Raw genomic sequence first — 23,073 nt, 5'->3', positions numbered from 1 at the left:
ATTTATGTACATTCTAAAGAAAAAAAAGTAATTTGTGAATCTTCTTGACTAAATCAGCTAGAGATAAGCTGCCTCTCGCTGGAGTTGTCACTTTACAGTTGGTGGATTTTCTATTAAAGCATTTGAATAGAAGTGTTGATGAATTTTCGATATTTAGTTGCGCTGTTTCAGTTACATACGGAATCTTGAGATCATGTTGAAGACTACAATTTAAATATAAAATTGAGTAACTGTTATTTAACGAAAATTTTTGGATTGTAAAGCCTGGAATTTCTTTAATTAGAAATTTTAGTTGAACTCCTTAGTTCAAGTCCATAAGTCCACATTGAAGTGAGGCTGCTGTGGTACATAAGTCGTTTTGTCCTTTTGTCCCAGTAGTAGCTTTGATTATCTCTCCTAGCAAGCGCAATAGAAGTACATTCCGAATGTTCAGTTCAAATCATTTCATGTAGGTTTCACGTGGGTCGAGGATGTACATCCTAAGTTAGCAGGGAGGACTGCATAAATTTATTTCAAACATTTTTCCAGCAAATTCACTTAAACGAGGATTTTTAGAGATGAGTACGTTGTCTTCTCTAAAGTGCTGTTCAGTAATCACTTTCACTTTAGAATTCTTACGCCTACATAATACGCCTACATAGGGGTATGGATTACATAGAAAAAATTCCAAGTAGAAAGATTATCAGTCCATTGGACGTTCGACTGTTCAGTTCAGCTTCATCTAGTTACTGAAATTTTCAAAGGCCCCTTTTTTTTACAAAAGTCTTTTGTTTTTTGTTTTAACGAACATGTATAATACTAAGTCCACTATCTTTTTGCTTACGAATTTTAAGTTTAAAAAAATTTTATTCGTAAACTGAAAGAGAAGAAAAGAGAAGTGTTGTACAGATTTAGAACTATTATTTTACATTCTTAATTAATTTGTACTTCAGTTTAATGTTTATACAAACCTGATCTAACAAAAATTTTACACGCAACAAGTATAAATTGTATCCCAGGAAACTACATAGATCTTCAAAACATCTTCAGTAAATTTTAAAATCTTGTTCCAAACTATCAGTATGCTAAGTAAATCTAGTTTCTACAAATTAATTATTTCCTAAGAGAATTTCACTGCACTCAGTGGCGTCATATAGTTAAAATCTAGTCGCAGAAATCTGAAATAAAAGCAAAGAAAGTGTACAAATTGAAAGATCTTAAACGGAATTTCATCGTTGCATATCTGAGAAATCGTTCAATTCGATATGTGAACGGGTTTAATAAATTATTTACTCAGTGTAGAAAATGGAACCATGATGTGTTGAAATAATGGGAGTCAATGGCGTTGACTGTTTAATTTAATTAGTAACAAATTAGTTAATGGAATGAGTAAACTCCGAGTGTAACTGTAAAAACTTGTAGCGCTGCAAGAGGGCTATATAACTTCTGCTATTTCTCCTTGGTGATTTTTTCTTGAGAGCAATTGTTGTTCGTTTCATATTTACGTTTTTTCGGCTAGAATGGATACTGTGGTGAATGTATACTGAGAGTTGATTGTAATAAGTTTAAATGTCATCTGGCTATAGTCAACCCAAATAATTTTTTTTTTGAAAATGTCGTTTGCCCATTTTTGGCATCGTTTTTCTCAAAAACTTAATGTTATTAACTTTATGTTATTACGAAAAAATTGCATTTATAAACGAGGATTAGCTCTACATTATAAACAAAAATTGGGAATTTTTTCTCAAAAACTAATTTATCTATGTTATTACGAAAAAATTGCATTTATAAACGAGGATTAGCTCTACATTATAAACAAAAATTGGGAATTTTATCTTTTATAGAAAAAGAGAAAAAAAAATTGTCAAAGTTGAGTGTTTTCAAAGTTACGCTTTTTCGTGCACTTTTTGACGATCAACTTTTATACAATGTCCTACCGGAAAGTTTTAGTAACCACCCAGAAGAAGCTGTTTGCAAATCTCGTTTCAGGCGTAGGTCAATTGATGTTCCCAAAATAAAAATTCCCATTCTATGTCAAACGGTGTCTTTACGGAACATATGCCCTCTACTAAACTTATAATAAATGAATTTTCTTTAAATCTAGCTTCCTATAATGAGACTAAAAAAGTTAAAAAGATGCGTTAATAAACGTTAAAGATCCATATAATAAAACTTCTTAACTTAGAGCAGAATTAATTTTTTGTTAATAAATAAATAAATTGTCAGTTAATAAAAAAACTGCTAACTTGTAGGGTTCCTAATAGGTTCAGCTTAGAACTTCCTAAACATTCTTTGAGTTTCTTGTATGATTCACTTCATTAAAGTCATATGGTTTTCCCATTTATGATTCCACAATTTAAAATATAGTAGAATTACTCATACTATAATAATCAGATGCTCATATTTCAATTGTTACATTTATTAATGTTATGATGCGATTAAATTCTATTAGATACGTCGAAATAGGCGATGTTAATAAATTTCAAATGCCACGGTTGACAGTTGGGAATGGAACTCGATGACATTCAGCCAGAAGATATTTATGCGTACATAGATTCCAGTTTCATACCAGAATTAATCGTCCTCACGTTAATTATATTTATCATCAGCATAATGTGCGAATGGACAATGCCAAAAAATAGGTACAAAAAGTAATAATTTGATCTAATAAATGTTTTCGATCTATAAACTTAAACATGTATTTTTTTTTAAAAAAAAGAAAATAATTTAGGATGTTAGCAAAAATTAGTCAATAAAAAAAAAAATTAAGATAATTGCAACAAATTATGTCTAAATAAGGATTTGTTTGCAGATCCTAGAATGCATTTAAGAACGCCATTTGTGAAAAGTCTTGTCATACCGATGATAAAATTTGTATTATCTTGATCAGCAAATTATAAAGTGTGATTTATTACGACAATAGGTAATAAAAATGTATTAATTGTTGGCAGATTAAACATGATTGATAGTAGGCCAGTAAGCCTACCAATTCCACTTCATCTTTCACATTCCAGAAGAGGATTGACAGCTAAACGGTTTAGAAGGTTTACGGATATGAGAAATAGAAGATCGAAAATTTTCAACTTAGGACGAACCTTCGAACAATCATCTCCAAGCATAGTGCCCACATCCAAACCTGAAGACGTGAGTTTTTTGTGTACAAGAAGTGGGGCAAAATATTACAGGCCATCCTAAGTCAACGCTTTCGCTTTGGCTACAATTTTAAATAAAATTTGAAACTTCGTTTCGTAGTTAATTTCTATTTAGGTAGTAGCAAGAATAACAAGAGTTTTTTTTTTAATTTTAACACGCTCTGGGAATTAAAAACCAGCAAAGCTTGCTGAATATCCTATAAAAATGATTAAGTTGCGGTTACAAAAAGAAGTTGCAAGTTAAGCCTTAAGTTACTTCCTACTGTTAACTGTTTCTGAATTTTTTTATATAAATCGTAGGAAATATTGCTTACAGCCTTAGCCAATTATCTAGTCATAAGCTAGTATTAGACTTTGATCATGTGCTGTCTTGAATGACAGTTGAAAATCCTAATATACAATACATATATAGTTGATTTATTAGTTTTCCTAGAAAATACTTTTGTTAAAACTTATAATTTTTTACAAGGTCCTAATATTTATAGTTCTATACGACTAACTTAGATTTCAATCTAGAATTTTTGACAATTTTATTTTCTGATTTTTTGCAAACTTAGTATTCCATTCGGAGTAACTTTCTTTGGTAGTACGAAATCCAAAAAATGCTCAAAATTCGACACATTATACGGAATCATCTGATCTCTAGTACTAATTAAACCGTACTGAAAATAAGATGTATGCAAAACTGAAGTCCTTGCATGTTAGTTAGTATCTCATGTTTAAAGCATCCAGCCTGGTTAATTTTTGAGACTATCTCGGACAGCTTATAAAAGTAATCTGGAAATATGCATTTCATTTACATTTAATTTTCCTCGAGATCAGAATTTTAGTAATCTCTGTTATTATTAATTATTAGTACTAAATTAATTTCTGTTAAAATTATATAAATTTCATTAAATTGCAAAGAAAAGAACAGAATCCCTTGCCACATAAGTGACCTTAATGGAACTATCATAGAAATATGTTTGAAAGTGCCATAAAATAAATATACAAGTTTAAACATGTAATAAACAAAAACTATATATTCTTCCACTTACCAGCAGAAATAAAAATTATAATTTATCTAAAATTAATGAATATAAAAAAATGAATTATAAAGAATGAAATGTTCACTCTTTACATTTTTTGAATCAAATAAAATTCATTAGTAAAAGAAGCCATAAATGTGAAAGAAATCAAATAAGTTTACCTCAATATTACGCAACTAGTATCAAAAGCTTGTCTGTATCTTCACTTAAATAAAAGTTATTTTTGCATTTCAAGATTTATATGAATACTTTCAAATTTAGTTGCTTTTTATTTAAAATGATTGAAGCTATAAAGAAGCTTGAAAAACAGCTTGCTTTTTAGAGAATACTAAACAATTATTTGCACTGCGGACACTGCGGATAAGAATATTATGGAAGACAAATATATATGCCAGTTGTGTAAGCAAACATTGGAGGACCCAAGAATTCTCGACTGCTTGCACATTTTCTGTGCTAAATGTTTGGAAAGGCGTTCATTACACTGTGGTTAGTAAAAGATACTTATTTAAAAAAGAAACGACTATTTGTTGCAATTTTTAAAATGGCAAAATAAGGACTTTAGAATCAAACACAAATAGTTTAGGTAAATTTAGTCAAATAAAGTTTCTGATCTGAATCAAATAAGTTTTTTTTTACACAATGAAAAAATGATTTATTTTATCCCTCCAAAGTAAGCTTGATTTCTTTTATACTGGCAGATTTTGCAAAACTTCCCTTTCAACTTAATGAAAAAAAAGAAAAAAGTATATAGCGTTAAATATATGTATATAAATTAATTTATTTTGCAATACTATTACAGTAGAAGAGTAAAATTATCTACTAAAAGGTCTAAATATTTCTTGTTATTTACTTAATTGATTATTTTGTGCACTGTCATTAGTGGTGAAAACATTATCCCAGGATGAAGAAGGTAAATCGTCACTTGGTATTTCTTCTAATACAACAGAAACTATTGATGCTGATAATATCAATGATACACCAATAAATGAACTCACCAAGATTACAACTCAGGTAGGTTTATAATATGAAATAAGTGGATTTTGTTTTGTTTTTACTTTTGGTTTTAATGCTTAATTTTCACTCTACCAATCCCATAGTTGCTCCTCACGATGAATCTAGTATTAGGCACACAATCTGTAGAAGAAAAAGAAATATCTTTAAATTAAATATAACAAATTAATTCTAGAACTCAAAAATGAAAAATAAATAAATAAATAAATAAAGCATATAATTTCTTTTACCTTACTTTAAAAAGAATTTATCCTTTTTATTTTAATTAATTACACATTTTCAGGTAAATGTTATCTTTTTTTCTTCCATCCTATTAAGTCCAAAAACAAATGTTAGAAAATTAATTTTCTTAATTTCCTTTCTTTTTAATTTTTAGTGTTAATAAAATTAAATAATAAATTCTATTACCCATAAGGTTAAAAGTTAAAGAAAAACCAAAACCCTAACAGCAAATATTAAACTCACCTTACCCAATTTTCAATAGATAGAAATGTTCAAATAGGAATTTTTACAACCAATTAAAAACCAATAAGAAAAATAAATAATTAATAATTCACAAAATGAAAGATGAGAATGAACGAAGCTTATAAAATTATCAGGACACACCACCAGATCAGAGGTTTACTAAAAAAACCTTGGGATAAACTTCATATCCATCACTTAAACATCTAATTCTTCTTATTGATAGGATTCTTCTCTTTTTAATTACCTTTTCTGGGAATAGGGTTTTATGTGATCGTTGAAGTAGTTACACCAATGTAGTTTATAATGTTAGACTCGGAAATTTGCAGATAGGTTTAGATCCTTGAAATTTTAGCGGCTATGCAATTTTAAATCGCACATACGATCATGAGTCCTTAAAACTGAAATTTCCACTTCAAACTCGATTCTTTCAAGAATCGTTTTCGAACTAATACTTATTACAGTAAAGAACGAAATTACACGACCTGTACCAAGGATGGATAACAAAAGTGACAGCGTTCAATATGGATCCATCAGGTACATCGGCACAACCTAAGAGTAGAGCGTTTTCTGAAGTAATGCGAGCTTGAGATGGCGAGAATTTCCCTAGAAATTCAGCTTTGTCCCCAGTTGTTGAGTAGAATCCTCCTCTCTGGAGATAGGAGAAGTGTTTAGGCTTATGTTAGAATGGTTAACCCTATATCCCCGCTTCTCTTTATTCCTGGAGCTTAGCGAGCCGATGGGCGCACAATAATTCTATTTAATTGAATTGCAAAACACTCAGCCAAAAATTATAATTATAATGTAATATTAAAATTAAAATAATATTTTTAATGTTGTTATTTTTAAGGTGATTCAATGCCCAACTTGTGGAACAGAAACAATTCTCTCGCGTGGGGGAGTATCCAGCCTACCTCTTCACTTGAAATTACAAAACGAAATAGTGAATATTAAAAATAAGTTACCACCATGCGATTTATGCTCATCCTCTGCTTGTGTAAGTATTTTTAATAAAATTACAAGTGAGAAGCAATACACGGTTATTAAAAAAAATATAATCGCAAACTATGTAATTGGGTTTGTTCGATATCGTAATTGAAATCAGTCAAGAAAAAAAAGATAGATTATTTTCCACATTAATTACCGGTTAATTAAAAAATTATTATATTAAAATGAAGGTAATTCTACCTACATTAATATTAAATTTTATTACATTAGTATTAAACTTCAACAATGAAAATGTTGTTATTCATCCACATTTATATCTACCAATGATGTTTAAAGCATGTAAAAAACTGAAGTTTTAATTCTATTTAGTTACTAAAAATCCGTATATTAACTTCAAACATTTAAATAGTCTAAAATGTTGAAATTTTGCTAAATTATGTTTGTTTTTGGGTAATAGTTATCGGATAATGAAATCATCTCTATTTAGAAAATGAATGAAAAAAAAATTAAATCCTAGTTTCAAAATGATTACAAATTAAGTACATTGAATTAAAATGATAAAACAGAAAATGCGCAGGCTTTTACTAGGTGCTGTGAATGTGATATAACAATGTGCGGACTGTGCAGTGATTCACACAAGGAATTTCGGGATACAGCCTTTCACAGAGTGGAACAGTTAAGAACTAATACTGAAAGAAGCTTTAATTTTAAGGTTTTTAAAGTTTGAACTTTTCTACTTCTATTGTATAATGAACTTAACAAAAATTAATGAATAAATTATTAATCAATAACAGGCTCAACAAAAAGAATGCAGTGTTCATGCAAATCAAGAAGCGAACTTCTACTGTTGGAATTGTTCAGAACTAATATGCTATACATGTTGCAGTAGCCAACATTCAGGTCATAAAGTGGATTCAGCTGGAGATTGTGCTAATAAAGCTCTTGATTCTTTAAAAAATGAACTAAACATGGTTAAGCCGTTGGTAAAACAGACTGCTCTTAATGCTGATGCAATTAAATATAAAATCCAGAAGGTTAAGGTCAGTAGTACCCACCAATTCTGAAAATTTCAATTTAAATAAATCATTTACAATCTCTTTTATGCTTAACTTCGATAAAATTAAAACAATTTTTTACCAAATTTGGACCTCCTTAGAGCATTTTCAGAAGTGAGATCTTTTCATAAATAATAAGCATTTAAATTTGGTCCGGGTACTTTAGACCAATACTATTTTACCGTCGGATTTAGTTATTAATACCATAACTTACTCAGTAGTAAGTTAGTGTATTGGTTGCTACAACTTTGAGATATTATAGTATATCTCAGGAGTGCAGCCATCCAAGATTGGATGCTCAGTAAATTGGTGGTATGTTGAATGTAAATCATAGGGTCGCGCAGGCGAAAAATATTATCATTACTCGCTGCTACAGAAGTTTTCAACAAGGCTATGCGAACATTCGGATGTCGCCAATCCTCTTTACAATTCGCCGCAGGCTGCGAAAACGCTCCCTTGTAGACCTGACGACGAATAGCCTGACAGGTTATCAGGAAGAAGAGAAGTACGCAAAGCACTCACTGTGTCAGTGTAAAGAACTGGTGAGGTAGAGAATAATAGTCTTCAGAGAAGAAAAGGTCTAACTACAAAATGCTTTACCACGATCAACATATACAATAAGTGAAGTCAGTTAATAATAAAAATCATTTCAAGCCCTTTTCGAGAAAATTTTAAAGAATGAAAAATCTTAAGTAAAGGGGTACTTCCGGATGTGGGCTTTTCGTATGAGAAAGTATTAATGGGTCAAATTGGGGTAATTAAACAAAATAAAAAGCCTCCAATGATTTCTCGTTATTAGCATGAATGTTAACATACACTATCGCTATCGCATTTCTAAAAATCTGTTTCTTGACTCAAAACGTATTTTCTAGCGAAAATTCTGTTTGAAACTATGATCGTCAGATTCCTCTACCTAAGAATAGGATTAAGTAAAAATATATTGAATTTTTTTATGCTTAATTTCGATTAAATTTAAATTTTGCCTTGCAGACTCGTTGTAGTGACGTGGAGAAAGAGATAGATCAGTTTATGCTATCTTACAAAGTAGCTTTGGAAAATCATTGGCAGACATTAAGAAATGATATTGAAGAGGTAAATTATGAAAATAAGAGGATTCATGTTTTACAATTGTTACCTATTAAATGATAATTCCTGCATTGAAAAAAACTGCTGAGAATACTATCTCAAGAAGTTAAGCCTCTCTAAAAAACAAAATAAATGCTTCGTAACGTATTCAATAATCGGTGTCTTAATGGAAGCTAAAGTGTGAGCTACAGTAAATGAAGGATTTTTAAGTACCATAGACACGCAATATTACTGCCCCTAGTTTCATATCATTTCATTTCCATTGAAAATTTATTAAAAAATCTCTTGGGAAGAAGAGTCAACATTAAATACTCATTGTTGGGATCCATTCAATGAGATCAAGCTTTCATTAAAAAGATCTCTTGAAATAAGTAAAAACTAAGAAAACTTTTAGAAAATCTAAGTTTTGTCAGATCAACGAAGCATCATTTCAACATTTAATATTGTTGTTTCAGATAAAACAAAACCGTCTAGAAGCTTTGCAAAAGACCTATGAAACTTTAGAAGATAAACTGAAAAAAGGATACACTATCATTGATCTTGCCGAAGATTTATTAGAAAATTCCTCGCCTGCAGAGGTAAATTCAGTTTTCTTACTTTATTTTAAAGGGGAAAAATAAGAGAAATAAAAGTAACATTTTGTGTTTCCACAGGCACTGAGCATTGCAAAACTAATATTAAACAGATTAGAAACATACAACACAGATAAAACGGATATTGCCAATGATTTAAAAATGCCAGAATGTTTAAAATTCCTACCTGAGGAAAAACTACATACTAATAAAAAATATCAATTATTCGGCATAATATCAACTCAATCGATTTCATTGGAACATTGTAGTCTTCAAACTGATGGTTAGTTAGGTCATTAATTTATTTTAAGAAAAAAATAAACAAATGGATGTTTGCCCTGCAAAGTAGGTTCTGTTGGACACCTGTATGAATTACGCATTGATAATATTAAAAAAATTAGTCTAGCTCATTGGTAGTATTTGGTGTTAGGAACCTTGGCCTCCAATTCGAGTGGCTGCCTTTAGAATTTCTCTTTTTAGAAGTCTATTTGTTCTCTGCTTGGACAGTGTCATTAAAAGAGAATATTTTTAGTAGCCGGCAATTTACTGAAAAGATTCCAGGTGCTAATGTTTTTAATAACTAATGCATATGTTATAATTTTATTTTATTTATTTTATTTTGTGAATATGGTAAGAAATTAAAAATAATTTTGAAAAGGGTACTGCAGAAAATAAGCCTCAGTAGGGATGCCTTTCGGTGTTTGTCAACTCAAATAACAAAATATTTGATATTCCTGCGATTTTTGTTTTTAAAAAAAATTTCGATATCCCCACAAACATGGTGTGTGAGAGATAGACTACTTTCTAAAAACCAGATATTTGTATTCAGGAGACCTCAAAACGAGACAATTTAACATAGTAAGTTTTACCCGATCGCAATTTTTCATATTTATTAGTATAATAAGAATGATAATACAGTGCTAAAATATAATTACAAGGATCCTTGAAAAATTCAAGACGTTTCTTCTTATAGAAGAATTTTTGTTTTTCGCAACTGTATAATAAATGCTATAAGCAAAAATGATTAAGAAAAATAAATACGTACACACATACGTACACAATATATATAAATAAACAAATGCAAGTTAGTGATATCGTGAAGCGTGAACGGTAACCATCCAGCGTTGGTAATCGTTAGTTAGGCACCAAGAGCTGTATGAGTGTCAACCTAGGGGGATGACGAAAGGCACTTATATCTGCTTTTTTCTCTCACTCTTTCTTGTCATACTTCTGCAGAATATTTTTACTTCTTTCTGTGAAATTGAAGCGACTTCTGTTATATCTGCTAACGCCAATGATTCTGCAAATTCTGGCTCACCATGTTAATTAGAAATCTTAGCTTACGTGGTATTAATACTACCTGAGCGAGATTGATTTCTGGGTTACCTCCTTGTTATAATTTTAAAAATAATTCGTTATCCCAGAAATTAAAAATTAAAATTAGGATCTCTCTCTTTCTCTATTTATAATATTTCAAACAGTATTTACAAGTCCTGTACCAGCTAAGACTCCACAAAGACTTGCTACCTGTACCGCTCCGTAGACAGCTGGTCAGTACACTGATATTCCCTTATTTAGATTATTGATGCCTAGTGTATGCTGATTTCACTGCGTAACTCAACTTAAAGTTAAAACGATCACTAAACTCATGCGTCCGTTTTATATTAAATGTGCGAAAAGATGAACACATGAGCACATTACCATGAGTTGGGGTGGCTTAATGTTGAGTTCCGCAGGAAATATTTTAAGGGCAATTTTCTGTACCAGTTGTTTAGGACGCAGACTCCACGATATCTGTTTGACATGTTTACTGCTAGGGGTGTACTGGACTTACGGACTACAAGGACTGTCCACACCAGATTGTACATACCAACTTACAGGACTGCTACCTATCAGAATTCTTTTTTCGTTACTTCCTGTAGACTGTGGAACGACCTACCAACGGACCTTATGAACAGGAAAACAATTTTTAATTTCAGATTTTTATTTTATGACTATTTATTACAGGAATTTAGGAGGAAATAGTTTATTTTATTTATTTTGTTGTTTTCTAGTTGTGAAAGTATTTATTGTAAATAATTGTTTGTGAACAGCTTTGTAGATTTTATTTTGTATTTTATTATTTTAACCGAGAGTTTTTTGTGTTTATCATGTAAATTTTATTTATTTTTGTTGCTCTTAAGGGACATGAGTCCCAGGGCATAATAAACGTATCTTTCTCTCTTTCTTTCTCTCATTATCTCTCATGAATGCGGCTGTTTACCGCATTCATGAAAAAATGAATGGCGAAATGTTGTCTCAAACAGGAACTTTAAACTGTCTGAATAATTTTTTTTTACTAATATGTCTAGTATGATTGTTTAGGTTCAAATATTTACTTAAATATTTATTATTTATCCTTGTAACCACTGTGATAAACGGAATTCACTTTTAGTTTACCTAATTAACATTAAGATATTATTTTTTCCAACATTTAATCCTATTAGATATCTATAAAATACAGAGTATAAATATAATTTTTCTTACTAAACTTACGTCATATTTGAAGCCTTCTTAGTGAACGCCAACGTATACAACACTGTCCCTCAACGAGCTGTAGAGGCTCACATGTTAAAGGGGCAGACAATCAAAATTCGAAACTAGAATCACTGCATACTTTTGCTTAAGCTAATCTAATCCTATATTTTTTCAACTCGAGAAGGTATACTTAACTGCAGGCAACACAAAAAGTCTGTGTTCACGCTAATAACCAAAGACAGTGATAATCAATCGCTATCCCATGGAGGTGAGAAAATTGATGCTGAACTCAGATACAAAGACGCAGTACAAAGGTAATGATATTTTAAAAAAAGCAAAACAGAACTGAGAAAAAAGGAGAAAGGAAAATGAAACATCGTTTTGTTCTAGAGTGGTTCCGGTTTATGTTAAGGACGAAGGTAACGGCACCTATACGCTATCATTTACACCGAACATCTCTGGTAACATGTTACTTACAGTGTTAATACAAAACAAACATATTAAGGTATAATTAATTATTAATACTAAGATAATAATACTATAAGATTATTACTGCAAAAATTCAAATGCATGCAAAGGATTTATTTTTAATTAATTAACCAAGCTTTTCTGGAGGGTTAAACATTAGTAAACCAAGCTTGTGAACGCTTCCCAAAATCTGATGCCTGAAATTGGGTCTCAACTTTAGGTTGGCGTTTCTAAGGAAGCCAAATTCAGTTATTTCGAGTATCAAAATGGTTTTCTCGAACCTAATTATATTTTCTTTCCTACGAAAATGCAAATTATAAATGATATTTATTTAGGCGCATTTATTTAATAACATTAATTTGTTAATTTTTCTAATAATGATAATTGTTAACAGGGAAGCCCGTATAAGGTTTTTGTATCTCCCTTGAGACCTCACAAAGGAATCTTTCATTGTTGCGCCTTCTGTTCAAGTGGAGGCAGCAAAACAGCCTCTTGTGGTTGTAACAGCAAAATGTCAGGTGCTTGGAGAACATTTTTTTTAAAATATCATATTAGTTTTTTTCAGCAAAGGTCAAATGAAATCTTTTTAAAAATTCTTTATCGTTGCTTTAGATTTCGGGGTTCAATCGAGCTGGAGTTCCGGATATAACAGTTACAACATATTCAGCTCTTTAACTCCAAAGAAATTCCTAATAAGCTTCAATAAGTCCAAAAACTTAGAGCTCTTTTACCCAGATTTGCAAACGCGTGAGAAAAGGAGATGCTTGTTAAAAAGTTGGGCGGGATTTTGGGAACAGACTTGTAGGACAGTACTTCATATGCTTGAAGACGATATTCATATCACAGAATGTTCAACTCTATGAAGAATACCTTTTCGAACCTGGAAGCAGCTAATGTTACTGGTGATTACATTGTCACATAGATTTAGTGGCAAATAGATGCTGCAGCGGATTGAACCGCACTGAATGGGTAGAAGAAAAACTAATCAGAAGATAATGAATTTGTACGACGAGCCTAACTAAAAAGATAATTAGGCCAGAAGGCTTCGAAGGCTGGCCAACTCGCAAGGACCTATGGTGTTGTTAAGAAATTATAATGATTTTTTCTACGTAAATTGTACGCTATACACACACTAAAAAGAAAGAAAAAAAAAAGGTTTGATAAAATTTATTAAAATGTTTCAATGTTCCAGGGGGATACAAAGGATGCGGACATGGTCATGAAGGACACCCTGGCAGAAGACACTGGTCTTGTTGTGGAAATATACTACACAATTCTGAGTGCAATCAACCAGTTCCTCATCTTTTTACTTAAAAGTAATTAATAAATAACGAACATAGAAAATTCTATTTTTCATCCTTCATGCAATTTTCTATAAAAAATAAAAATATAATAATAATAATAATAATAAAATTAATAGCATGTTTCCACCTAAAAAGCACTAACTTCAAGGAAGTAGTTCATAAAAACATTCGCAATTTATTAATGCATTTTTATGGAAAATACATTTAACATATGGTTACTATATGGGTATACTAACTTTTCTTTTGATTAAGTTTTCCCAACATTCTGTCTTTGAATGCTAATCGTTTTTCTCTTAAAGAAGATCTTTGCTCGGATATCATCTTTTTCAATTCCTCTTTTTTAGGAATGGGTTTAATATAACCCCATTTGGTTAAATAGTTAATAGAAATTGTTGTACCACCTGATAAAAAACAATGTTTGACTTAACATCAAATGCAAGGATTCATTCTTTAACACTAGAACTACTTCACCAATCTGGTACTATAATTTTGACATAAGAATTCGTACAAAACATTTTTTATATTTTCATCACACCATGAGTTTATTATTAGTTAAAAATTCACTTTTATTTTTACGTTTTTAATGCGAATAAAATTAGATTTAGAATTTTAAAGAATTTAATTACGCCTTTATATACTAAAGGACCGATGCAGGGTTAGATTTAGGAATGAACCTTGCAAGAGGAATAAGAATGAAAATTTCTGACACTTTAGAAACATTAAATGTCACAGGAACAGAATACGCTGGCATTGAAGATGATGAAATAGCCGTTTCAGCGGCTGTACTGATTTTCTAATATTTAGATTATAGGGACTATAAATTTTCTGATACGGAATATGCCCAAGGACCTTCACAAATTACGAAATTTTTTGAAGAGAAGAAATTGCAAGAGCTTGCTTTAAGTTCTGAAACAGAAGATGAAATGTAATAACAGATGATGAAAAAAAAAAATTCTCCAGACGGAAATCACCTGCGAAAAATTACAAGTAGTCCATTTTTGGAAAATCTGCATGATCAGAGATTACTGTCCTACAGGAAAAACAATAAATGGCACTTTTCAGGCGAAGTTTAGTATTTATCAAGAATTAGCTTCAATAAAAAAAAATTATATCTTTTAACATAATTGGTGAGCATACTCTTCAGGTCGCTGATGAGCCTCTTTTCATTTCAATCAAAACATTTAACTTATCTGTTGCTCTAAAATTTGCATTGTATAGCAGTATTTTAAACAAATTTCTCATGAAGTGTTTCATTACGAATACCTGTCAGTTACAATTAATTAACACTTAATAGCTGTTAATAGGTAGTTCTCGTGATAACTATTTTGAAACAAAAACCGCACAATTTTTTTTTAATTCAGCACGTTAATCTGTAAAAGTAAATACTACGAAAAGGCAACTGGAACTCGATAATAACGTCTTTCAAGTAATTAAACTCAAATTTACAAAAAATATTCTATAAGTTCTTTAATCTTTTAACTAGGGAACTTTCAATTAAACGAAAGAATTCTACTGAATTAATCAATAGAACGATACTGACTTGCCCAAAGTGATGAATTTTTTTTCACTTCAAAATTTGTTGTGATCAATGGGGAAAAAATTTATCAAATTAGATAGTTGATTACATAATCACAATTGCACAATTATTCTAATTTAGTTGTAATATAGTATTGTCTAAGAAATCTTACTTTGTTTAAGGACGTCACACTTTCACTTACCTAAAGTAACTGTGTAACGCAAGGGTGTGAAAATTTTATAGAGAGCGTACGAAATAGCAATGTATCCAGCAGTTGAATGTCCACTACTTCTTATTTTATCCACGATAGCATCACTCAAATGAAGTTTTTCAACGAAAGCTACAATGTCAATGCCGCTGTAAAAATTGGAACCTTTAATAAAACTGACCAATATTTTTAATAGCAACTGAGACGTAATGTATTGAATTTTTTTTTTTAACTTTCCATTTGGATTAATTAATAAGCTCGTACAGTTAGATTACAACTGTAAAAAATTTAACTTACCTTTTGGCGGCATAATAAAATCCTCCAAACCAAACTGCAGATGTGACGACATGTACAGGAACGAGGACATACCAATAATCTCTGTACATTTCTTTAAACCTTTGAAAAAGTGATTTTTTCTTACTTTCATCTGTTTTCGACTCATTTGGACTGACTATTTTTTTTTCATCAAAATATTTGTGCCCTGTGAATATGGTTGAATGATACACAGGAAGAGTCTTCAGTGGTGAGAGTAAGCCACATTTATTAACATCATATGAAGCAACTTTTTTAAATTCAACTAGAAATTAGATAAATATAGATATATATTTTAATGGGAATCAGTAAAACAGTAAATATGAAAGACCTCCTAGAATTGCTGTTGCGTTACCTACGGCTGTAGAATGGGTACATAATCTATTTACGTGACATTGATTTAGTCTTAGATTAACAACTGTCCTGACTTCTCGTAAAATAAACGAAAACTTCGTTAAAGAAGCCATTAACATAATGTATTTAATACATTCAAAAATTAGACATTAAATTTTTAATTAATAACACGATCTCCCAATCCATTTTTTTTTTACTCACAATCTCAATCTTACATCACTATAACCTGCAGGCAAGAAGACTATTTAGTATTTAACCAATCTCAAATCCTCAACATACTGTATAATTTTGTAAAAGTATAATTTATAAATATTTATAGCAAACTAGGCAACACTAATAAAAACAGAAAAATAAAAATTATCTTAAGAATTGATAATAAAAGAAATTGATCGTTTAATTCTTGTATGTGAAAAATCTTTCAGTTCCCCCCGCTCAGATAATTTTAAATGACAGTGTATGGTATTTTTAATTTTTTGGACACAAATAAGAAAAATGTGAGAGTTGAACCTGCTAAAATCTCAATTAGTACCTCTTAATAAAATATTTTCAGCACTGTTTTAATTAATGTAAGTAAAAAGGATAAAAATTCAGTTTTTTACTTTCATTTTTACGCTCTCACTAAATTATATATTATTATTATTATTGCTCCTACAATTATAAATTCTGTTATCGATTTTAAAAAGTTCTTGATGTAAAGCACCAATGATTTTCGAAAAGTAGAACACCAAGAAAGGGTTTTGTAATGAGGATTCTCAGGCTATTGTCCAACGAACATCCTTCCTCTTCTAATTCAAGGCCTGGCACATTATGAATCTGACACACCACCTTGGAGTTTTTATTTATTAGTGATTAAACCATTTCTTCTTATTTAATTTTGTTAGCATATTTATAATCCAAATAGAAGAGAATAAAATTGTCTTCCTGTAACAGAAGAGATTTAAAGATTTTGTTTGTTTATGTCTTTGTGAAGGATGAAGTTCAGTAAAAGTAATGGTGGCAGTAGCAGTTGTTTTTTGTTTTTTTTAAACTAATTGGTAAGGATATGTGTTCGTGAAGTAGAGCTGTTTCAGTGTTATGTACATATTTTACATTAGTTTATTTTACGTAAGAATTACGACTGGAAAATATGTTTCAAGTGAGTTTGTCAGTTTAAAGTTCAAGTTGTTAAAACAGCCGTATGAGTGTAAAACAAGATTATTTAGAATCAGAGTATCTGAAAATGTGCTTTTTGAGTGAAATCTAGTAAAAGAAGGAGTAAGAGAAAGTGAAAATCAAAATTTTTAATAATTCTTAAAATCTAAGGTTTTGAAGAGAAACAAATCAGCTAAATTATTGTAATAGAAATGAAGTTTGTATAATGAGGAACTTTTTATTTTTTTGTTTGAAATTATATTTATTTAACCCTAGCGTACTAAGAAAGTACTAACCGATTTAAAATTTAAACCCAACAAGCGGAGCTTATCATCCCCTCTACATTTGCTTCACGTGTCTTTTGTCTCTAGACAAAACACTTCTATGGTTGCTGTGTTGAGTGAACGTGTACACTGTGAAGTGAGCTAGAGCTACTGGAATTTATCAGTAACATAATTTGAAATTTGTTTATCTGTAAATAATGAGTGAAAATATTGAGATAGATTGGCAAATACATAAAAAGAAAAATTCAGAACGAGGAAAATATATATTGGAAACTGGATTGTGGGCTGATTGTAAATTTATTTTCTGCCATGTCCAGCCAAAGAAGGTACGAATTAAAAAAACAAATTATTAAGGTTACTATTATTCTTCATTAATGCGGTTATTATAATAATTATTATTTTGACATTAGATTTATGGTAATTGTGTACTAAGTCGGAGAGCATGGCGAGTTGAATGAAATGGCATAACTTAATTTGGCAATAAGTTAAAGGAACATTCAAAGTGAGACCTAAACTGGAATTACCCGAAAAAAGTGGGTACGAGAAAACTAGAAAATCCTACAATAAATTTACACCATGTTAAGTTTATTGTGCGTTAAGTGTGTGTAAAGCACTTCGTTCTTTAAACATGAAAGTTTTAATTCCCGTTGAGTTTGTAATAATGTATCTGTTTTAATTCAGGTAAATTAAGGTTTAGTCCCGGTTTCTTTTCTTTCTAAAGAAATCCATAAGTCATCTTGAACCATGTACTCAAAATAACCGAATTGATTGAACTTGCTATAAAATGCACTAAAATTGATCAGCAATCTCTTCTCTGTATATTATCTTGTACATCTTATACTTCTCTGTACATGGTTATCTTGATGGTACTTAAATGATATTTTGACATATTCCTATAGTTTTCATGATGAAATCATAGGATTAGAATCTGAAATCTGTAGATTAATTTGTATTATTTTTCTGCTTAAATTAAGGTTCTCTATTTTTATTAATAATGTTTTTCTTTTCACTTTAATGGAAAGAATAGCTGTTTTAGTGATTAATCTGAAAATAAATTGCAGGAAATCAAAGCACACAAGTTAATACTATCAATGGCCAGTCCAGTATTTGAAAAAATGTTTCAAAATGGATTGAATAGATGTGAAGATGATGTTGAACTTACTGATATACAACCAGATGTCTTTGATGCTGTGTTAAAGTAAGTAAATATAGCTTCTTTATATCACAATATTTTTATATTATTTAGTGGACTTAATTTCCTAACTTTTTTTTTATCATTCTAATCGGAATTTTGAACCATGTTTGCAAACTTCGTTCATAATTTCTATAAAGATTTAAATGACTTGCATTTCCAAAGATTTTGATTTTTACCCTGGAGGTAATTGCTGCCCCTTCAGTTATATAATATAGTATAAATTGACGTATTACCTCTTAGTACTTATAACCTTATCAATACAACAATGTTACTAATGTAACCGTCCATATAAAATGATTAATTGAAATTATTTAATGATGACATTAAGTGGTGTTTGTACCTGAGCATTAGAAACCATTATTTACGAAAGGGCAGGTGGAATGTAGAATGAATAACTACACTTACTTAAACCAAAACAACTCTTCACAGCAGTGACGGATCCAGCATGTCTGACTGATTGTTTAAATGTTGCACAAAAAAAGCGTAATGTTGAAAAATCTTCTAAGGCAGAGTGTATTCATGGAATAAAAAACGTACCATCCGTACACATTAAATATTGTTGTCTTTTATATTGACAATAATTGTGAAGTTAGAAATAGATGTTTTGACCGCTCTTCGATCAACACTACAGAGTGAGCAGTCAATTATTGACAGCATTGTTATTGAAAAATTGGTCCATTATTTTGATCATAAAGCCTAACAAACATTAACTCAGCCAGGAAAGGGATTACCTTTCTACTACTAGGAGCTTCTTACAGCTCACTGTCCGGTGATAGATAGAATAGTTTGTAACGAGAGAGCTCAGTCCGTAGGCCGGCAATGACCTCAGAAATCGATGCTCCTTAAGTTATTTAAAAAATAAAAATAAATAACTCAGCTAGAATTTATTTGGCTGTGCAAATGATGTTAACAGAATCATCCAAAAGCTCCCTTACTTTTGAAAATTTCAAAAAAAAAAAAAGAAATTGATAAAGTTAAGGGAGTCAATGCTGTGTCCATTCGTATTGGCACATAAGGCAATGTTGGGACACCGACTGTTACATGACCCAACTATTTCTAGAGAAGCTGTAGAAGCTGATCCGAACAAGCGCTAGAATACTTAGAAGGCTTAGGTCTTTCTAATACAGAAAAGCTCTTACATGACAATACTAAATACTTATACTTAAATATTGGGAAGATGCCTAAAATCTGTAGAATTCTCCAAGTATTGTCACCTCAGCAAAAGGCTACAAATATGTCAAAACTCTTCTTAAGAAGCCACTTGATTTTCTATTTTTAAAACAAATTGTCATTGTTATAAAAAGTGGGTACTAAGTAGTCTGTACCCAAAACACAAAGAAGAAGTACCCAAATACTAAAAAAAGTCACGCCTGGCCAATCTGCTCATCCTGGTACAACGAAGGTTTGGAAAAGATAATGCTTCGCGTGTGATGGAACGGTGAAGGAATGGTGCATTTCGAGTAGGCCACGTATTACTAACTGTAACTAAATTTAATTGAATTCTATTAAGCACAATTGGATGAATCGATGCTACCTGGCCAAAAAATTCCATTCTTTGGCCTACAACGAAAGGTTTCGTAGAATGTTAATGTAAGACTCTACTCTTAGCGAGAGAGTACCTCAAAATTTAATGAGTTAGAGGTAGAATTCTTCCTCATGATGCCTACAACCTGACTTTGCTCCTTGGGACTGCCACTAATTCATAAATATAGTTGATTTTTGTGTAAAAAATTTTGCTGTGTATGTGGAGGTGAAAGAAGTTGTATTGAATTCTATTGGTAGACGGATTTCGGCCACAATTTTATCATTCAGAAATGACGTCGAACAAAATAGAATACCAAGTTAGGGCCTCAAAGCATGTTATATTTTATGTTGACTCAGAAAAAATTTGTCTTGATAGAAATACCTCTTAATCTGTAAATTTACCTACTAAAATAAATTATTGGCGAAAAATTTGAATAATAGAAACTGTCTGTAGCGATCTGACGTCTTTGGCATCTTCTTTTTGCAGCTATATCTACACCGAAGAAATAAAAATTGTATCATTTGATGGAGCTTGTGAGATTTATTACGTCGCTCACAAATATATGTTACCAGAATTGATGGAACAGTGCAAATCCTATTTATCGTACAACGCTAACAGCTCAAACGCATGTTATGGTTTTGAATTAGCTAAATTATTTAATATAACTGAGCTTAAGGCATTATGCAAAACGGTATTTACTATAACGATAAACCTATATTACCAAACGAATTTATATAAATTCTAATTAATAATTTATATCCAAAATTTTGTTTTGTTTTACAGATCATCACTAGTGAAACCATAAATGTAGTTAAAGATGAAAGTTTCAAGGCGATAAACATAAGTACTTTGAAAATGATATTAAAGGAAAACAGTTTAAACATTACTGAATTAGAACTGTTTAAAGCCGTAGAACGTTGGATTGTGGCTAATGTTGATATGAAAAGTAAGATAATCATTATTGTATTTCGGAAACTGTAACATCAATTTATTGTTCATTACATTTAAAAAAAAGGGGGTGGAATAGCTACTTCTCCTTTTATTTTCGAGCTAAGGTGGCAGAAGGTAAGGTAGTATTTTGATAGTATATGAAGCATGAGATATGTCCAAATAGTACATTAGCATGAGACATAAACAAATAATACAGAAATGATGGTCAAAGTAGGAGAGCTTTTTTTTCCATTTCAGTAATTCGTTCTAGTTCCTGAGTGCATTGTGACAATGAAGAGTAATGTGTGTTATGGAGTAAAAAATAGAATCGCCCCGGGGAAATTATTTAATTTTGGCAAAAGGCTTTGATTCTTGAAGTGAAGCTGATTATTTACTAGTTGAACTTTGGCTTGATTTCGGTGCAATCTAGTTTACGGTACCACAACTCTAGCAGCAATCTAGAGGAGTTGATAGCACAAGAAAGACAAGTAAGAAAGATTGAATCTAAGAAAATAGGAAGTTTTTCCTACTAGAAGACCTTCATGGGTTGGAAAATAAACGGCTTGTTGTGGCCGTGTTATCTGAGGAACAGGACTCTATTTTCGAATCGAATTTAAATTTACTGTTATTTTTATTATATTTTATCATGGAAATTGGGAACCCGTCCAAAGGTTTTCTCAAAAGTGGAGTTCGAAAATGGAGTAAACACCCGGGTGCTACTTTGTCCTACTTTTGGTCCTGATTCAGACCTTCGGCACTTTGAAACCAATAGAAACTGACTAAAAATTGATTGCCGAGTAATACCGTGGGCCTATGAAAATAAGTTTCTTCTACTAGCACAATAAGTCTAAAGATCACCTTTTTTGGCCGCAAGAAATGATAGCCGCAAAAACGACTGGTAGAGAAACCCTTGACCTTAGAAAAGAGGTAGATTTTTCTACTAGTTCTTCAAGGGGTTAAGTACAATAACCCTGGCTTCGGTTACTACTGCGTTGGGAAATAGGAAATCTAACTTCTTTTTTTTTGTAAATAAGTCTTTCTTTTTCTTTTTTTTAATTTTTACAGAAAATTGTGATGGTAACCATTTAGCAGAACTTAGTGCAGAAATTATGCCTCTCGTTTGTTTCTTAAAAATGACACCAAAAGAATTTGTAGAAGGTCCAGCCGTTAGCAACCTTCTGTCAAAGGATGAAGCATATGCAGTCTTAATTAATATAATATCCCCGGAAAATTGCAAGATTCCTCTGCCAAACGGATTCAGCAACATGTTGCGGAAAAAACCAGTTCAAAAATTAGAAACGAACGTACAAATGCCATTCACATTCTCCTCTGGTGCGACGATTCCTCCTAACATTGTCAGTCCAAAGCTCTTCGTTAAGTGAAATGATTGATAGTACAAGAAATAAAAAGATGTGTGAGTGAAAATTTGATTTTTTTAAATGTATTAATTGAGAGTTTAAATTTTTGAAAATAGTATCAATTTTTTTATTATTTATAAATGAATGTGATTTTTGTGAATATAAATATAAGCGAGTATTAATATTGATATGTACTTTTTCTTAAAAATTGTCAGAAAATTTTATCACGAAAACTGCGATAAAGAAGAGTCACGTTGTGTGTGTTTGCACCATATTTTAGTTTTGGATGCGTTAAGTTGGACCAGTTTTACTGTTGCAAAGTAATTGGCATTTTCATTTACATTTTTTTATATTAAATATTCTTTGGAATGGTTTAAATTCCCTGATTTCTTCTGGTTAAAGAAAAAAAAAAGGTATTTAAGTGTATTTAAATCAGTTTCATTTTTAGTTTTGTTTAAAGTAAAAGCAATTATTATCATTTTTCTTTTATAATTATATCAAGAAGTTTTGTTCTAAATGCTTAAATAGGCAAATAAATAAATTAAAAAGTTATTTAATTTTTTTGAGTAACGAAACATTTTCTGCTTAGTTAATAGTAGTAGCAGACGGTCATAGTGCATGCTCCTTTTTTTGTGTAATTTGAGAAAATAATTAATTACAGTGAGAATGTTTTCGTAG

General features: G+C 30.8%; 4 protein-coding genes across 14 annotated transcripts; 3 read left to right on the top strand and 1 right to left on the bottom strand.

Moving 5' to 3' along the window:
* Nucleotides 1-2,353: 2,353 nt before the first annotated feature.
* Nucleotides 2,354-3,222, top strand: LOC141456086 (uncharacterized). Of its 2 annotated transcripts, none has more exons than XM_074131726.1 (2): nucleotides 2,354-2,630; nucleotides 2,931-3,222. In XM_074131726.1, exons 1-2 carry the CDS (start codon nucleotides 2,488-2,490, stop codon nucleotides 3,172-3,174), a joined length of 387 nt encoding a protein of 128 aa, XP_073987827.1. In that variant the 5' UTR covers nucleotides 2,354-2,487; the 3' UTR covers nucleotides 3,175-3,222. The 2 variants fall into 2 exon arrangements, with proteins under 2 accessions (XP_073987827.1, XP_073987828.1); XM_074131727.1 differs by having other exon boundaries at nucleotides 2,364-2,621.
* Nucleotides 3,223-4,917: 1,695 nt separating this feature from the next.
* LOC141456083 (uncharacterized protein C18orf19 homolog B-like) lies at nucleotides 4,918-16,226 on the bottom strand. Of its 5 annotated transcripts, XR_012459577.1 has the most exons (6): nucleotides 15,974-16,225; nucleotides 15,604-15,883; nucleotides 15,301-15,455; nucleotides 13,819-13,983; nucleotides 5,401-5,480; nucleotides 4,918-5,293 (listed from the first exon to the last, which is right to left on the bottom strand). XR_012459577.1 is itself a non-coding variant. In XM_074131720.1 (5 exons), exons 1-5 carry the CDS (start codon nucleotides 16,089-16,091, stop codon nucleotides 5,223-5,225), a joined length of 789 nt encoding a protein of 262 aa, XP_073987821.1. In that variant the 5' UTR covers nucleotides 16,092-16,225; the 3' UTR covers nucleotides 4,918-5,222. The 5 variants fall into 5 exon arrangements, 4 of the variants coding, with proteins under 4 accessions (XP_073987821.1, XP_073987822.1, XP_073987824.1 ...); XM_074131720.1 differs by lacking the exon at nucleotides 5,401-5,480; XM_074131721.1 differs by lacking the exons at nucleotides 4,918-5,293; nucleotides 5,401-5,480 and adding an exon at nucleotides 10,359-10,546 and having other exon boundaries at nucleotides 15,974-16,226.
* Nucleotides 7,013-15,769, top strand: LOC141456079 (E3 ubiquitin-protein ligase TRIM45). 3 transcript variants are annotated; one of them, XR_012459576.1, is made up of 10 exons: nucleotides 7,013-7,292; nucleotides 7,375-7,620; nucleotides 8,626-8,727; nucleotides 9,177-9,299; nucleotides 9,375-9,576; nucleotides 11,995-12,124; nucleotides 12,201-12,315; nucleotides 12,673-12,796; nucleotides 13,471-14,709; nucleotides 15,281-15,769. XR_012459576.1 is itself a non-coding variant. In XM_074131709.1 (10 exons), exons 1-9 carry the CDS (start codon nucleotides 7,191-7,193, stop codon nucleotides 13,590-13,592), a joined length of 1,266 nt encoding a protein of 421 aa, XP_073987810.1. In that variant the 5' UTR covers nucleotides 7,013-7,190; the 3' UTR covers nucleotides 13,593-13,594; nucleotides 15,281-15,769. The 3 variants fall into 3 exon arrangements, 1 of the variants encoding a protein (XP_073987810.1); XR_012459575.1 differs by lacking the exon at nucleotides 15,281-15,769 and adding an exon at nucleotides 12,891-13,394 and having other exon boundaries at nucleotides 13,471-13,571; XM_074131709.1 differs by having other exon boundaries at nucleotides 13,471-13,594.
* Nucleotides 16,227-16,773: 547 nt separating the features above from the next.
* Nucleotides 16,774-22,947, top strand: LOC141456081 (BTB/POZ domain-containing protein 1-like). 4 transcript variants are annotated; one of them, XM_074131715.1, is made up of 6 exons: nucleotides 16,780-17,713; nucleotides 17,798-17,924; nucleotides 18,449-18,585; nucleotides 20,594-20,798; nucleotides 20,891-21,053; nucleotides 22,103-22,947. In XM_074131715.1, the coding sequence occupies exons 3-6, from the start codon at nucleotides 18,479-18,481 to the stop codon at nucleotides 22,417-22,419; spliced, it is 792 nt and encodes a 263-aa protein (XP_073987816.1). In that variant the 5' UTR covers nucleotides 16,780-17,713; nucleotides 17,798-17,924; nucleotides 18,449-18,478; the 3' UTR covers nucleotides 22,420-22,947. The 4 variants fall into 4 exon arrangements, with proteins under 4 accessions (XP_073987814.1, XP_073987816.1, XP_073987815.1 ...); XM_074131714.1 differs by having other exon boundaries at nucleotides 16,962-17,713; nucleotides 17,798-17,920; XM_074131713.1 differs by lacking the exon at nucleotides 17,798-17,924 and having other exon boundaries at nucleotides 16,774-17,741.
* Nucleotides 22,948-23,073: the final 126 nt, after the last annotated feature.

The sequence above is a fragment of the Rhodnius prolixus genome, unplaced genomic scaffold (assembly GCF_049639745.1).
Source record: "Rhodnius prolixus isolate KJV_2025 unplaced genomic scaffold, Rpr scaffold_4, whole genome shotgun sequence".
Taxonomy (NCBI): domain Eukaryota; kingdom Metazoa; phylum Arthropoda; class Insecta; order Hemiptera; family Reduviidae; genus Rhodnius; species Rhodnius prolixus.
Note: the sequence above shows the minus strand (reverse complement) of the source record. Positions and strands in the feature narration are given on the sequence as shown.

What these genes read in the sequence shown, in the direction of transcription:
- LOC141456081 (XM_074131712.1), top strand. Translation starts at nt 17,585, where the DNA reads ATGAGTGAAAATATTGAGATAGATTGGCAAATACATAAAAAGAAAAAT. An exon ending in GCCATGTCCAGCCAAAGAAG is followed by an intron (nt 17,714 to 18,448) that starts GTACGAATTAAA and finishes AATAAATTGCAG; the next exon opens with GAAATCAAAGCACACAAGTT. An exon ending in GTCTTTGATGCTGTGTTAAA is followed by an intron (nt 18,586 to 20,593) that starts GTAAGTAAATAT and finishes TTCTTTTTGCAG; the next exon opens with CTATATCTACACCGAAGAAA.
- LOC141456083 (XM_074131720.1), bottom strand. Translation starts at nt 16,091, where the DNA reads ATGTTAATGGCTTCTTTAACGAAGTTTTCGTTTATTTTACGAGAAGTC. An exon ending in TACCCATTCTACAGCCGTAG is followed by an intron (nt 15,884 to 15,973) that starts GTAACGCAACAG and finishes TCTAATTTCTAG; the next exon opens with TTGAATTTAAAAAAGTTGCT. An exon ending in GCGTTACACAGTTACTTTAG is followed by an intron (nt 13,984 to 15,300) that starts GTAAGTGAAAGT and finishes GTTTTTTATCAG; the next exon opens with GTGGTACAACAATTTCTATT.
- LOC141456086 (XM_074131726.1), top strand. Translation starts at nt 2,488, where the DNA reads ATGGAACTCGATGACATTCAGCCAGAAGATATTTATGCGTACATAGAT. An exon ending in CCAAAAAATAGGTACAAAAA is followed by an intron (nt 2,631 to 2,930) that starts GTAATAATTTGA and finishes AATTGTTGGCAG; the next exon opens with ATTAAACATGATTGATAGTA.
- LOC141456079 (XM_074131709.1), top strand. Translation starts at nt 7,191, where the DNA reads ATGTGCGGACTGTGCAGTGATTCACACAAGGAATTTCGGGATACAGCC. An exon ending in TAAGAAATGATATTGAAGAG is followed by an intron (nt 8,728 to 9,176) that starts GTAAATTATGAA and finishes TTGTTGTTTCAG; the next exon opens with ATAAAACAAAACCGTCTAGA. An exon ending in TACAAAACAAACATATTAAG is followed by an intron (nt 12,316 to 12,672) that starts GTATAATTAATT and finishes AATTGTTAACAG; the next exon opens with GGAAGCCCGTATAAGGTTTT.